Source organism: Sphaeramia orbicularis, chromosome 4 (assembly GCF_902148855.1).
Source record: "Sphaeramia orbicularis chromosome 4, fSphaOr1.1, whole genome shotgun sequence".
Taxonomy (NCBI): domain Eukaryota; kingdom Metazoa; phylum Chordata; class Actinopteri; order Kurtiformes; family Apogonidae; genus Sphaeramia; species Sphaeramia orbicularis.
In genome coordinates, this window is record NC_043960.1 from 22106335 (window position 1) to 22120296 (window position 13962).

The 13962-nt window shown below is 36.2% G+C and overlaps 1 protein-coding gene across 5 annotated transcripts in view; it reads right to left on the bottom strand.

The window, feature by feature from the left end:
* The window catches only part of armc9 (armadillo repeat containing 9), a 38512-nt gene that overhangs the window by 14941 nt on the left and 9609 nt on the right, over positions 1–13962 (bottom strand). For all 5 annotated transcript variants that reach the window (XM_030131487.1, XM_030131486.1, XM_030131484.1 and 2 more), the window contains 12 exons: positions 12395–12429; positions 12183–12294; positions 11686–11778; positions 9293–9383; positions 7095–7218; positions 6638–6777; positions 5521–5597; positions 4604–4678; positions 4070–4160; positions 3744–3796; positions 2861–2959; positions 888–1000 (listed from right to left, as the gene is read on the bottom strand). In XM_030131487.1, the coding sequence (XP_029987347.1) occupies positions 888–1000; positions 2861–2959; positions 3744–3796; positions 4070–4160; positions 4604–4678; positions 5521–5597; positions 6638–6777; positions 7095–7218; positions 9293–9383; positions 11686–11778; positions 12183–12294; positions 12395–12429 (1103 nt within the window). The remainder of the gene's footprint in view (positions 1–887; positions 1001–2860; positions 2960–3743; positions 3797–4069; positions 4161–4603; positions 4679–5520; positions 5598–6637; positions 6778–7094; positions 7219–9292; positions 9384–11685; positions 11779–12182; positions 12295–12394; positions 12430–13962) is intronic.

Below are 13962 nucleotides of genomic sequence, written 5' to 3' on the forward strand. Positions count from 1 at the left end.
TGGATGGATGAACTTTAAAATTCACTTAATATGCACGACTAGGAAGGGTTTTTGTGTTTCAGTCAGTGGGGGGAGACTGTGAAACACATTCAATTTAGAGTAAAAGCAATCTCCAAGCATGAAAGAATTTAATTTGTGTGTGTGTGTGTGTGTGTGTGTGTGTGTGTGTGTGTAGGTAGGTATATGTGTATGCATGTATAGATCTGTGTATGAATATGTATTTACATATATGTTATTGTTTTATAAGTTTATGTAAATCATATTATATTTGTTCATAATAATATAAAGCTGGAAACCAAATTATTTAATAAGTATCAGTCATATTATAGTATATAGTATAGATATGCTTAGCCTAGGAAGGTTATTATTGTTATTAATTACATAAGTTGATGGGGGTGGGACCTTTCTTTGTGGAGTTTGCATGTTCTCCCCGTCTCTGCGTGGGTTCTCTCCGGGTACTCCGGCTTCCTCCCACCATCCAAAGACATGCACTGATAGGTTAATTGGTTAATCTAAATTGCCCATGGGTGTGAATTTGAGGGTGATTGTTTGTCTCTATATGTCAGCCCTGCGATGAACTGGCGACATGTCCAGGGTGTACCCCGCCTTCGCCCTTAAGTAGCTGGGATAGGCTCCAGTGACCCCCGTGACCCTAGTGAGGATAAAGCAGGTTCAGATAATGAATGAATGAATGAATGAAGGGGTGGGAGTTTATAAGTTATATTTCTTCTCACTCCTTTTCGAATATGTATTATATGTCTTATATTTAAGTGTTTTGTTCATTTGTTTTCTTCTGTTTTGACATTCATGTTCAAAATAAATACACCAATCAATCAATCAATCGATGGCGTTGGATTCAGACCGGACTGTGAGGGTATGTAACCTACGCTGTGTTCACATTACGATGAGAACTTGGAGTCACTGGACGTTGTAGGGGTTCGTCAACACCTGGTTGAACCACAGACGCCTTCCTCTTCACTCTTGCCATGTTGGTCATAATCTGTCACCACATATACACAAAGTCATTAGTACTCTAAGAGTTGAGAAGAAAACAGATTTTGGGTCAGGTCAAGGGAAAGTGAACATGTATGATAAAAATCAAAGTTATTCTTAGGATTTACTGCATGGAGTCATTTTTTAGCTTAGAATCTCTATTTTTTTTAAAATGGTTTTACAATTTTCAGTTGATTCAGTAGAAAAAAGTTATGACCAATAGAACAAAAGTAACTTTCAAATTTATTGACACCTCTCAGCACTGACTTTTTACCACATTTTCACAATACTATTACTTTGTCAAAAAATTTAAAGTAACATGTTTTTATTGTATTTGTTACTTTTACACATTCACATTATTACTGGCCTAAACAGATTTTCACACATTGTTTGTAAAAATGGCCCATTTTCAAGATTTATCATTGCATTGTTCCAATTTTGGGGCTGTAGCTCCATAATAAAAAAAAAAAGCATGTTTTTTTAAATTATTTATTTATTATTAAATTTTTTGTATTTTTTTAATGAAACTTCCAAAAAGTAAAAAATATTTGAACATACTTTTAGACACCTTAACCACTTTTTACATGACTTGAAAGAAAATGTGTGTATTTGATGTCCATTTCTGTAGCTCCTCAACCAGAAGTGGAGCCACAACACAAAAAGCATTTCATATACCCTACATTACTTATAAGATTTGCATTTTTTGTTGTAAATTTATCATTAAATTGCATACTAATTACATACTAATCATTTACAGACACGTAAAAAAAAATTGCAGTACTTAGTGTCCATTTTAAGGGTTGAAAGCTTTTATAATATGCTTTGATCTGGTACCTTAAAGCAAGCTGGCAGACTATAAGATATGGTGTTGGCCGTTTTAAGTTGGTGCTCCAGAGATTCAAAGACTTTTAAGCTGGAACTGGTATAATATCAAGTTTTCACATTAAAAAATAAAGCTGGGCAAATCACCACCTTTACCAGGTTAAAGTACTTACTAACACCTACAGAAATATGTATAATAGAATGTTGTAGGTTTTTTAGTTTAAGAGTTACAGCCCATTGAGCGGCAAAACTGTAGCTCCCTAACCGCTTGACCTGACCCTTTTGTTATTTCATAAATAGAAACTTCTGTCATAAATGTGAACTTCCAGCAATGTCTGTATAGCAGAGAGATTCCAGCAATGACGTCATGAAGAGACAAAGTTCTGGAAAGTGTCCATCAACGATGAATAATAGAAAAACCTCAGGGATGATACAATATCCATGTCTGCACCATAATCTGCCCGTGTAGAGAGGTTCTTTTATGCCCAAAGACTGTTAAGCATGACACATCTCGATATCAGGGTCAGACTTGTGAAATAGGGGGGTCAACAGCTTTGTTGTAAAAACCATAAATGGACCAATTTCAACAAGTTTGACGGTGTCATCACGCTTAAGTACTTTCAAATCCCAACAGTTCATGTGCTTGTAGATCTTTGCGTATTTTAGAAAAAATGTTTAATTTCTCCTTTAATAACTTTCATCAAGCTAGTCAACAGCGCAACACAAATTTCCCATGATCCACAAAGGACTAAAATAGTGTCCCTGCAATTCCACACACAGATAATTACATCACAGTTGTCTTGTGTAAGGTGTAAATTATCTGTCAGTTGATAGAAATAGGATTATTGTTTCTTTTAAATACTGCATTCTTTGGAGCCAAAGCTGAACAAACCTGAATCCTCAAGAGGGTATAGGTTGAAAAAAAAAAAGAAAAACAAACAAAAAACAAACCTATTGTTTAAACTTGTTTCCTCTGTAACGAACACCATATTCATTTTGTCTTTGATGGGGACTATAATGACTGATGGTATGTGTTTGTTCTTACCCCCAGGTACTCAGTGGTGAGCAGACTCTCTCCAGACAGTTCTCGAGGCTGTGGCTGGAGATCTTCCTCTTTGTCTAAGTCTGTCTCCATCAAATCCTCCTGTTACAACACAATCATAACTCAGAAAACAAACTAACATCCTCATAAAAATAACTTAAGACTATGAGCAGGTCAGTCATTTTTCACCACTGGTGGCAATGTCCAATCAAATAAGACCATTTCTGAGGTATTTTATTACTGTAATAATAGTTGCTTTGGTGCCCAATTTGTAAGGCTTACCATTTATTGTTTTCTATTATTGTATGCTACTACAATGCTTGGCAACAACCCACGACTTATCATCAAGAGACTTGTGTAATCTATACTTGTGGGAGAATATACATCTGTCCCTGTTACAGCCATGGTAAATGGATAGCAGCGATGAAAACACCACGACTGTGGCACCCACATCGCAATGCTTATGCCACTAGAAGGGGAGTAAGGGGGCAGAAATACACACACCTATGGGATCAGTCTCTCACTTATAACTTACCGCTATATACCTTATCTTGATAGCCCACTTTCCCGCAGAATCCAATCTCCCAAGCCCATCACCATCCTGTGTACACGCATGTGCAGCTTAAAGCAAACATACACACAGCTGGGAGACACCCGATATCTGTGTCATGCTGAGATTCCCATCTCTGGGATTGGGAAAGGTGTCAAATTTAAGGACTTCTTTTCTGGTTGTGCTTCCTCTCAACCTCATTTTTTATCCATTTCTAAATTTCACCTTTTTTTTTTTTGATCTGGTTAGATGACATTCCGGTGTTAAGTTAATGGGTAGACGGGCATATCGTGATAGAGGAAAGCAATAATATATGTGGCCTGTGAGGATGCTTACATCATTGTCATCATCTTCCTCTTCATCATCAGACTCTGGTCCCTCTTCCTCAGCTAAGTGGAACATAGCACAAGCATTTTAACGTAAACACTTCATCATGAGTCAATACTACTAGTGGATTTACAGTGACATAATTCCCAATTTTTCCCCAGTACTGTAATATAAGTGAACTGCTAGAGCATAATAAAAAATATTAATAACATCAGTTCCTTACAAACCTAAATTAGCAAGTTGTTACATGGTATTTTACTCCTAAATGAACACTTAGTCTATGTAAACATACAAAAAGCAGACACATTTTTATTAATATATTTGATGTAAAGTACCTGAATTCAGCTGTTTGATGATGAATTCAATCTGTCTGTTGAGGTCTGGATTCTCCTCTTTGCTGTAACATCGAAGAATCTCCTCCACACTCTATGAAAACAAGCAAACACAATAAAGTGAGATATGGACCTAATTATAATACTGACTGCCAAACAAGAGCCATTACTACAGCTGGTTTTAGCATTAAATTCAGCAGCATTCAGAGAGATTCAACAGTATTAATATTATTTCATATGTGTCAAGCCGTTGTAAAAACTTTTTTTTTAATATGTATGTAATAGTTGCTGAAGTCTGACATACATGCTGAAATTTCCACATTTCTCTGCATAGGCCTATCTTCACAGCACATTTCATTGCAAGCAGGTTACAGCCCACAATTTGTTTAAAAAGACTTTGTAATATGTGACTGTGAGGAGCTGGTGATTTCCTTCCCAAAACCTGCTGTGAGTGGTGACAAAGGAAGACAAATGTAGAGCAAAACACAAACTGAGTTTGTTTCCTCCAAGCAGGTGAAAACACTACTGCTATCTCACCATCTCTTTGGCTTCCTGTCTCACTGAGGGAATACACAGGATACTGTACAGGGCTCCATTCACATATGATCGAATCTGAGAAAGGAAAGTGACACAGGCATAAACACACAATTTATCTTTATTATGTCCAGGCAAATAGGAACAGCCTGTAGCAAAATGCAACAACTAGGAAATGTGAGTACACAGCAGAGTTTACACTGTGAATCTAAATAGCATTGTATTTTTAATACAATGACGTATCTAAAGGGGAATGAAATTGTGGTGAGCACACTTGTTTTGCAAGGCAAAGCACTTTGCAAAGCATCATGAACATATTTGCTGAAGCATGGGATGGAATGGTACTGATGTTTGCCCCCTCTAGAAACAAACACCACAAAAGTAATAATAGATTAGATTTATATAGCATTTTCTATTAACACATACTCAAAGCACGTACAATACATCCATTATTCATTCACTCACATATTCCCACTCTGGTGGTGGTCAACTACATATGTAGCCATGAAAGCGTGGCTGCCAATCCATGCCAACGGCTCCTCCGACCACCACCAAACATTCATGCCCATTCATACACCAGTGTGAGTAGCAGTTCTGGAGGCAAGGTGGGTGAGGTGTCCTGCCCAAGGACACAACAGCACATGACTAGGACAGAGCAGGATTCGAACCGCCAACCATTCGGTTATTGGATGACCCGCTCTAACTCCTGAGTTATGGCTGTGCATTGCATACTAATACTGGAGTGCGTGTATAATATACAAACACATTTTACATCTACTATAAATATACAGTGCATATTGATTGTAGTTGTAAAATGTGTTTGGTTGTTATAAATTATGTTTTTGAGCCTGATCAATATTTTTCATCCACTGTGAGTGCGTGTCTGTTGCATGCAGTGCGTGTACGGATGTGTGCATCACCTCATGGTTCTCGTGTCCAAGGAGGTCAGTTAAAACCTTTAGCACATGCTTGGCGTTTTCTGCACACTTCCTCTTTCCTGAACAAAGACAGCCATCAAACACATATACACACACAAATGTTGGTACACACACTCACACACACTCACATACACACACACATACAAGCACTTAAATTTGCCAGCACAGTTTGTTTTAAACCTAGATGCCATTTAAATTCTGGTCATATCGCCCTTTTATTTGTACCAAAAAAAAGTTACATGGCAGTGCTTTATCTTTCTTCCTTTGAAAACAGGCCTTAGGCATCTGAAGATACAGGCACACTGAGAGAGTGTTTTTTTGTTCATGTTGTACATTAAATGCAAGTTGTAGGGTGGCATGGACAAAGACGCACTCTGGATATGATGCAAGCGGAAATATGTAAAAGCTAAAAGGAGTGCATTGATAAACACTGTACACTGTTTTGCTTTAAAGTCTGAAATTATGAATAGAACATAAAATTAACAAATGTCTCTACTATCAGACAAAGAACCTATTTAACATTTGATTTACTCTGACGTCACAGACTAGTAATGAATCCTTTTTTCCTTCAGCAATGGCTGTTAATCCCTGGTGAGGGAAAGGAATTTCAAGGCTTGATTAGATAAGGACTGTACTTGTAAAGATAAAGATAAGGAGAAAAAATGCAGTTTGAAGAATCGCTGTTAGATCAAGAGATCATTCAAGATAATTGCTGAACTGAATATCAAAGACAAAGTAGTAAATATCTAAATAAATAAATCTAAATCCCTGAGCATTACACACAGCATAATTGCTAACCATGAAAAAAAGAGATTTTTAACCAGTTTTAATGAGTTATATTCATAATATAAATTACCAGCCACCACAAGCAACAACGTGTGCTCACACTGATAGTTTGGAAAATGATCTAATGGCACAGATTATATAGACCAATTATTAAGTCCATATTTACTCAGACCATTAACACATCAGAAATATTTTTGAAAACCTGACCCTGGTTCTGCCAAAAACTGATACGTCATTCAGGATTTTGGACATGATTCTCTTAAATATCGACAAACCTCCAAGGAATTTGGATATACGGAAATATGAAAATCACCTTTCGTACGCAGACACAGGTTCATAAGCAAAGCTGCAGAGTACTCCAGAGTGTAGTCACTCAGGCAGTCTGAGTCATGTAGCTCATCCATCAACCAGCCAATTAGATCATCCGCTATCATGGCTGTCTGCTGACTCCTCCTATCACAACGAGATAAGAAGGATGCATTTAGGACAACTTAAACACAGCTGTTCTGTGGTCGGTTGCTTTTATAAGAAAAAATATTCAATGAAATTATCCTCTTAATCCACAACAAACACAAACAAATAATTCCAAGGGTGGTGTATTGAATCAAAACACTCTCCCCGTGTAGTGATAACTGAGAAAAAGTAACGACTAGTTCTTATGTAAGTAAATAAAAATCGTTTCTTCAACACCTTTAAAACACAGCTTAGGCTGAGAAGTCCTATGAGTAAAAATAAAGGATTTATATGCATACCATAATTTCAGTTTGTACCTGAGGCTGAGTTTTTGTAGAGCTACTAGCACATGTTCTCTAGTCAGTGAGTCCTTTTCCTCCTTTCTAAGGGCCTCTGTCAGAAGTTTTAGTAGAACAGGGATCTGGGAGAGGTAAACCCGACCTGTAAACATTGACACAACATAGTGTAAAGATTAAAAAGAAAGGCACAGGCCTGATATTCAGTATACGTTTACATTTTAAAGTCAGGCTGGGGGGCAGCAGCATATTCTGTTTCATTCTACTCACATGTAGGGAGTATTTGTTAATGGTCACTACATGTGACTGCCATGTAGTACTACACGCTACTCACATGTTGTGGAAAGTGCTCACAAAGAAGAGTTATGAGAGTCCATGCAATCACTTGAGCTTCCCCCAACATTAACACATAAAGACCCAAACAGTCACTGGCGACCAAAACCAACTACTGATTTAAAATGTTTAATACCTGCTGATCCACTAATTTTATCAAAATAACTGGTGTAAAACGCAGTTTGTCATCTTTTCATGGTCATCAGATATGACCCAGTTGGATGCTCAGAGGCTCCGTAGTGAAAATGGAAACACCGTCATCTTCTACAACATTGATTCACCAGTAAAACCCATGGAGTTGGATCAGTGACAGTGAATGGACATAGTGGGCTTATGTTCAGTTAATGATATATTTTTCTGAAAAGGTCAATTTTTCTTCAGTTTCCTCTGTTCTGATAAAATAATCTTTAATTTACTTTGAGCTTTCGTGAACATCTACATGATCAGTGAATTAAATATAGAAAAATACATGATTTACACTGAAAAAACTCAAACTAAAGAGGATAAAATTGCAATAAATGGTGATAAATCTATTAAAAAAAGATTGGAGAAAGAATCGAATACTGTTATATCATATGAGCAATGGGACAATATGTGTGAATCTGCTACTTTTACCTCCTCTTCAGCCTACTGGCGAGAATTTAGTTGGAAAAATTTAGTATGGTTCTTTATAACGCCAAAACAACAGTTTTGTAGAAACAGAAATGCTTCTACATGCTGGAGGGGTTGCGGGGACACAGAGGCAAACCACACCCACATTTTTGTTCCTGTATGAAAATTACAATTTTTTGGAAAGATGTTGGAATAAAAACAGAACAGATTTTGGGTTTTAAATTACAGCAACCCACTTTGTAACTATTGTTAGGATATCTTCCTGATGATTTGACAGTAAGTGATAAATATCTTCTAAAAATCTTTGGTGTCGCAGCAAAAAAAAAAAAAAAAAAAAAAAAAAAAAAAACACTCAAAAATGACTTCAACTTGATCCACTGGTGCTGGAGAACTGGTTGTCGATGAAATTCACAAAATGGAGACATTAACATTTATGCTGAGGCTGCAAACTGAACTTTACATAATAAGATGGGGTAAATGGATTAGTTTCTTTAAATACAATTAATGTGTGGTTTGCCTCATTGTTCTGTGAAATGGTATATATACTGCTGCTCTAAAAATTAAACTATTTAGGTAACTTGATTGTTATTTCATAACTGGAACCTAAATTATCATTACTATTAGATTGTGACTATCTCAGCTGCATTTGAATAGAGTTCTTATTCATCAGTTCAGATCTGCACTGTTTCTTTTAAGCTTAAAGTTTTTATCTGTTTTATCTGTTTCACATACAGTATTTATCTGTTTTTTTGGTTTTTAAATTTAATTCATGCCTATACTTTTTATTGCTTTCCTGCTGTAATGCTTTTAATGTTGTATGTAAAGCACTCTGAATTGTCTTGTACATGAAATGTGCTATGTAAATAAACTTGCCTTGCCTGTTATCTGTTGCCAATTGTTGGTTGTTATGTTCTGTATGACAGAATGATAAATAACTAATAAAAACTCAGTATAAAAAAATGGTGATAAATCACTTTAGAAAGGTTTAATATAGAGAAAATTTTATTTGGAAACTGCCACAAAACTAGCACTGGGTCTTTATGGGTTAATGGGGATTATTAACTAATAACCATCTCACAACACAACATATCAACAACTTATGTAATACTTTTGACAAAGTACGTAAGTAATTCCGCTAACAGTATTTTTGAATAGGAGCATGCAATAAACCCCACTAAGGACTTTAATGAATCTATAACTTCAAAAGAATCCTGTCAGGAGAGATACATTTTACTGTAATATCACATAATGAGGCAGAAACAAAAGGAACTTACCCTCTGCAAGAGAAGCAAAGGCATTGATCAGACGGGCCATGTACTGGCGGACAATCTCATTCTTTGACCTCATTAAATGAAGCACAGTTTCCTAGAAGGGCACAAAGTGTTGGGTTTAAAGTTATGTACAGTACTGTACAAGTACATTTTGTCTGAATGTTCTACTCTAGGAAGTAGACAAAGACAAAATTATTACAAAACTATGGCTGTGTAAGGTTAGCACCATCAAAGCTAAAAGGCCATGTTGGTGCCATTTAGACTTTTGTTAATTTTCAGAAACAGAACATTTACATTTGTGATTTGATTACATGAAACTGATATCCTACCACGTGTATTGTCTGATTCTACAGTAAATACCCCTGGTGTTATTTAGAAGGGCTCGGAGTGCCGTGGCAAGTACACAAACAAAGAGCTCAGCCATGAGGTGAGGATCGTTTACTCTTCTGAAAGGAGATTATCTTAAACACTGTACCCCGAGGCTAAAGGCTACGTGAGCACAGTGTAAAAAGTAAAAAAGAAAAATAAGAAAAGCAATAAAAGTGTTGGAAAAACACGTGGCTCTTAGGTATCTCTGAAAACCATTAAGATAGTGAATCTGGGAATGCAACCTTGGTTTTGAATTTCACATACCTTTTTGTATTCAGTCAAATGTTGAAATTGGATTATTTGTATAAAATATCAGTCTGGTTATGTATGACTTAAATGAAGCATGTAATCCCATTAATCCATTTTTTTTGTTTTGCTTTTTATTAAACTGAAGTTGGTGTCTGAAGCCTGATTCTTTAACCACTCACTTTGTAAATGCTTGTTTTAATATAGACTACTCAAATAATGTAAACAGAGTCATATTGTAATACAGAACAAGTACTGTATGTCAAAACATTGTAAATTTTATCATTAATGTTAACTGAGTGATAAAATATAGACTGACTTTTAAGACATTTCCCAGGGCATCTTTGATCAAATTTAAGACCTTACATTGACAAAAATAACACTACTATGGGCCTCATAGTTATTGCCTTGAACCAGTCTTAATCATTTTGCAATCCCGCTAATGTCACATTAACATTTTTCTACGTGTAATATTTCTGGTGTTGATGTTCAAGCTGCTAAACCACTTACCTAAACCCCTCCACTCATAAATGATATTTGGTGTCTCCATTTATTCTGATCTCCAATGTGCTAAAATACTAAACACTAATTACAAATTTGACAAATTCTTTACAAACATTTCCAAAGCAAATACAGCAATATCATTTATTGTGTCTGTGAAATTTTAAGAACTTTGAGTGTCAGGGCTCATATTTTGCTAAACCCACTTTTATTAGTCTTTGGTACATTTATTTGTGTATTTGGACCCTAATAGTTCAAAAAGTTTGAATTTGAATCCTCCAGGTGCTGCAAAGCTATCTTTATATTCATTTTGGCAAAAATTGAGTGGATTTCTACAAACCCGTTTGAATTCCTTCTTAATTTGTTATGTCTATAACTAGTTACGTCATGACATTTGCACATACAAGGTCAAGATTTCCGATGAACATTTCTCCGAGTACACCGTAATTGATTGTCAGCAGCAGCAGTTGTAGTCCATACTGAAAATATGTCCAAACTTCGAGTTGATCACCTAAAATATTCAGTTGTTGTTTGAACAGGACAGAGCAGCACATGTGCATTTAAAGGGCCAGTGCTCAAAACGACCTTTCTCATGTCATTACTTAGAAATATTGTTGAAGATGGACCTGTGGAGTTGAATTAATGAAGAATTCAGACCCAAGCATAGCATTTACAGTTTATGTAAACCACAAGGAAATGTTTTAAAATGCATAATTCCATTAAAAAAGCAAAATGATCAATCGTAAGGCCTTAATTTAGGAATAATTACATTTACGAATATTTAAGATTTTTTACAGATCTGCAGACACCCTGAAAATATTTTTTACAATAAAAAATGTATCTATTTGATTAATATCAAATTGTCAACATATTCACAAAAAGGGAAGCTCCCGTTTAAGGTCATGGGAAATTTTATGGATGCTAGCGTCATCTTTTTATGGTTCACGTATTTCATTAATGAATTGAGTTCAATCAATGGCAAAGTTAATATAAAACCCTCCTGTGTGAGAAGTAAATCTCTGTGCATCCAGGAAAGAGGCCAAGTCGTCATCACAGTTTTTCCAAAAGCTTTGGATTAATTAGATGATGTGGAAGACATAAAAGTTAGTATCTGGCTCAGAGCTCAAAAACATTAAAGTAGTTGGGTTTGAGGGAATAAAACCTATTCTCTTATGCAGATACTGATTCTAATATCTGTAATACAAATGTACAGTGTTTTGTCACACCTGATTCCATTATAACAAAAAGGACTGTGTGTGGCTGCAGTGCTGAGATCCCACCTGTTTGGTGCTGTAGCGATCCAGGAGGTCATTGCTGATGTAGGCTTGAAGAACTGTGTCTCGTTGTTCACCAGGAAGCGAACGAGTCAGTCTCTAAAAATCATTAGAAACAGATTCTTCTTTTTACTCACACAAAAAACCGTAGCTATAATGCAGCCCAAAGCAAAATCTCCATCAAACATTCATCGCTTTATTATCATGCTAAGTAAAGACAGACACAAGGATGTAATTTTTACCAGCCGTGAATAAGGGTTGTGTATTCAGCACCAAGAAAACAAAGAAAGTAAAGCAAAGCAAAATAAAGTCCACATGAAAAAAAAAAAAAAAGACTGTGGTGCTGTTAGAGTGGTCAGTGATTAAAGAGGTTACACATAAAAAATGATGTAAATTAATGCAGTAATGACTACTACTATGAAATATCTATTACCTGGTAAAAGAGGAATAGAGATTTTTTAAAATTATTTTTATATATCTTATTATTTTATAATTAAGAATACCCAGCGCAGCGCCTGAAGCAGCAGGGCCCTGAGTCTGTCAGTGCTGTCTACTAGGTCTTTCTTCAGCTTCTCATAGTCCAGTGAGGGCAGCATTGGCACCTCCTTGGGTCTCCTGGAGAACAGTGGGAAGGACATGTCAGCCATGTTTGACCATGATACCGCAGAACACCAATCTGTACAAAGGAACAGATTAATTTAAAAGAAATACTCACTGCGGTGCAATGGATGCTCTCAAGATTGAGGAGGCCTGGGAAAGAAAGCAAAATCCAAAGAGAACACAGAGGAGCACATTATATTTTAGAATATGAATACTCCAAGCTACACACATAAATCCTTTAATGCTTTACAGTCTTTTATCATCTTTGTTACATGGTTCCTTTAGTGACCTCATAATGTTCTACACAAAAATCAAACAAGCTAGTGCCTATGCAGGTGATTTCCAGGTATGGACATGCATACATCATGCTTGTTGTACATGCTCAATCCCCAGACACATATGACTTTTTGGCAACATTGCCCATGCTGTCAGTGACATCTATGGTAAGATATTTAATAAGAGACACATACCACCTAGGTCAAGGTTAGTGTGAAACTGATATTTTTACTGGGAATAGCGGTGTATTAGAAAAAACTTAAATAAATTGGTTGCTCCTTAGGGTGCTCGTGCAAACACAATTGTGAGTCTGGGCGGGAGGGGTCAAAGTAGTAATTGATGTTTTCTTTAACAATTCACAGGAGAATTGAACTAAGCCCTGAAATTCAATCTAAAGCTTGGGTTGTGACCTATAGAGGGAACAGTCTAAGGTCAGGGGAGTGATCCGTGTCATATGTGGTATCATGTGGTCCCGCCACATATTTGCTTTGGTGTGCAGCAGGTAATACGGAAGTAAAGACCAGCGATACCTGGATTCTTTCCCAAATTCCTTTCTCTCTAAACATTTCAGGTGCCCTGAAGCATGTGGAAGGGGAAGAAAACATGTTTCATTGTGGCTCTAGAAACCAGGGGTCTGGGCCCTAAAGACTGCACCTAATGATTAGAACCAATATGGTAATTCTACCGGAAAAGTGTACTCAGAAAAAAAATTAAAGTGTAAAGTATTTTGTCTTACGTATCTTCCTGACATAGACAGGTACCTTCCTATAGAACCTAGAATAGCTACAGTGACAGAAATATATGATTTTAGAATTTTAAGAATATTTATTTTTCTAAGATTCAGCTAATCTTGAACAAAGCTAAGATTTGACCTCAATTCTGCAACAATGTACAGTTTACATAAGTGATTCCATGGGGACAACTGAAGGCCACCTATTGTTGATGTTTTTGTTTAAGTAGACAGCTCCATTCTGTGGTTTCACCTATCTCATAAAGGTCTGATTTCTCCATACTGATAGCTATACTATAGAGCGGCAACAATAAAACAATCTCAAAGAGCCATCGCAAGATTATGAAGGTACATGAAGTCTGATAATTATGATCAATTATGGTTTTATTTTACAATAATCAGCACAGTTACTTGTCCAGGTCAAATATGGTGCTGACTCATGCTCTGGGCTAAAGTTGACAGAGCAATGGTGTTTTGAGTTTTTAATTAACATTATTATATTTCATTTAATGCTATATTTAATTTGAGTGGCTATTATTATTTGTGTTAAGCAGCGTCACAATTACAAGAAGCTGTACTGGTTGTCCCTTTTCAAATGCCTGTAATTTAAGCCATCCTGTTTGACAACCTGAGCGTGAGAGAAGTGCTTTAAATCGAATCTCCTTGTGCTAGCCATT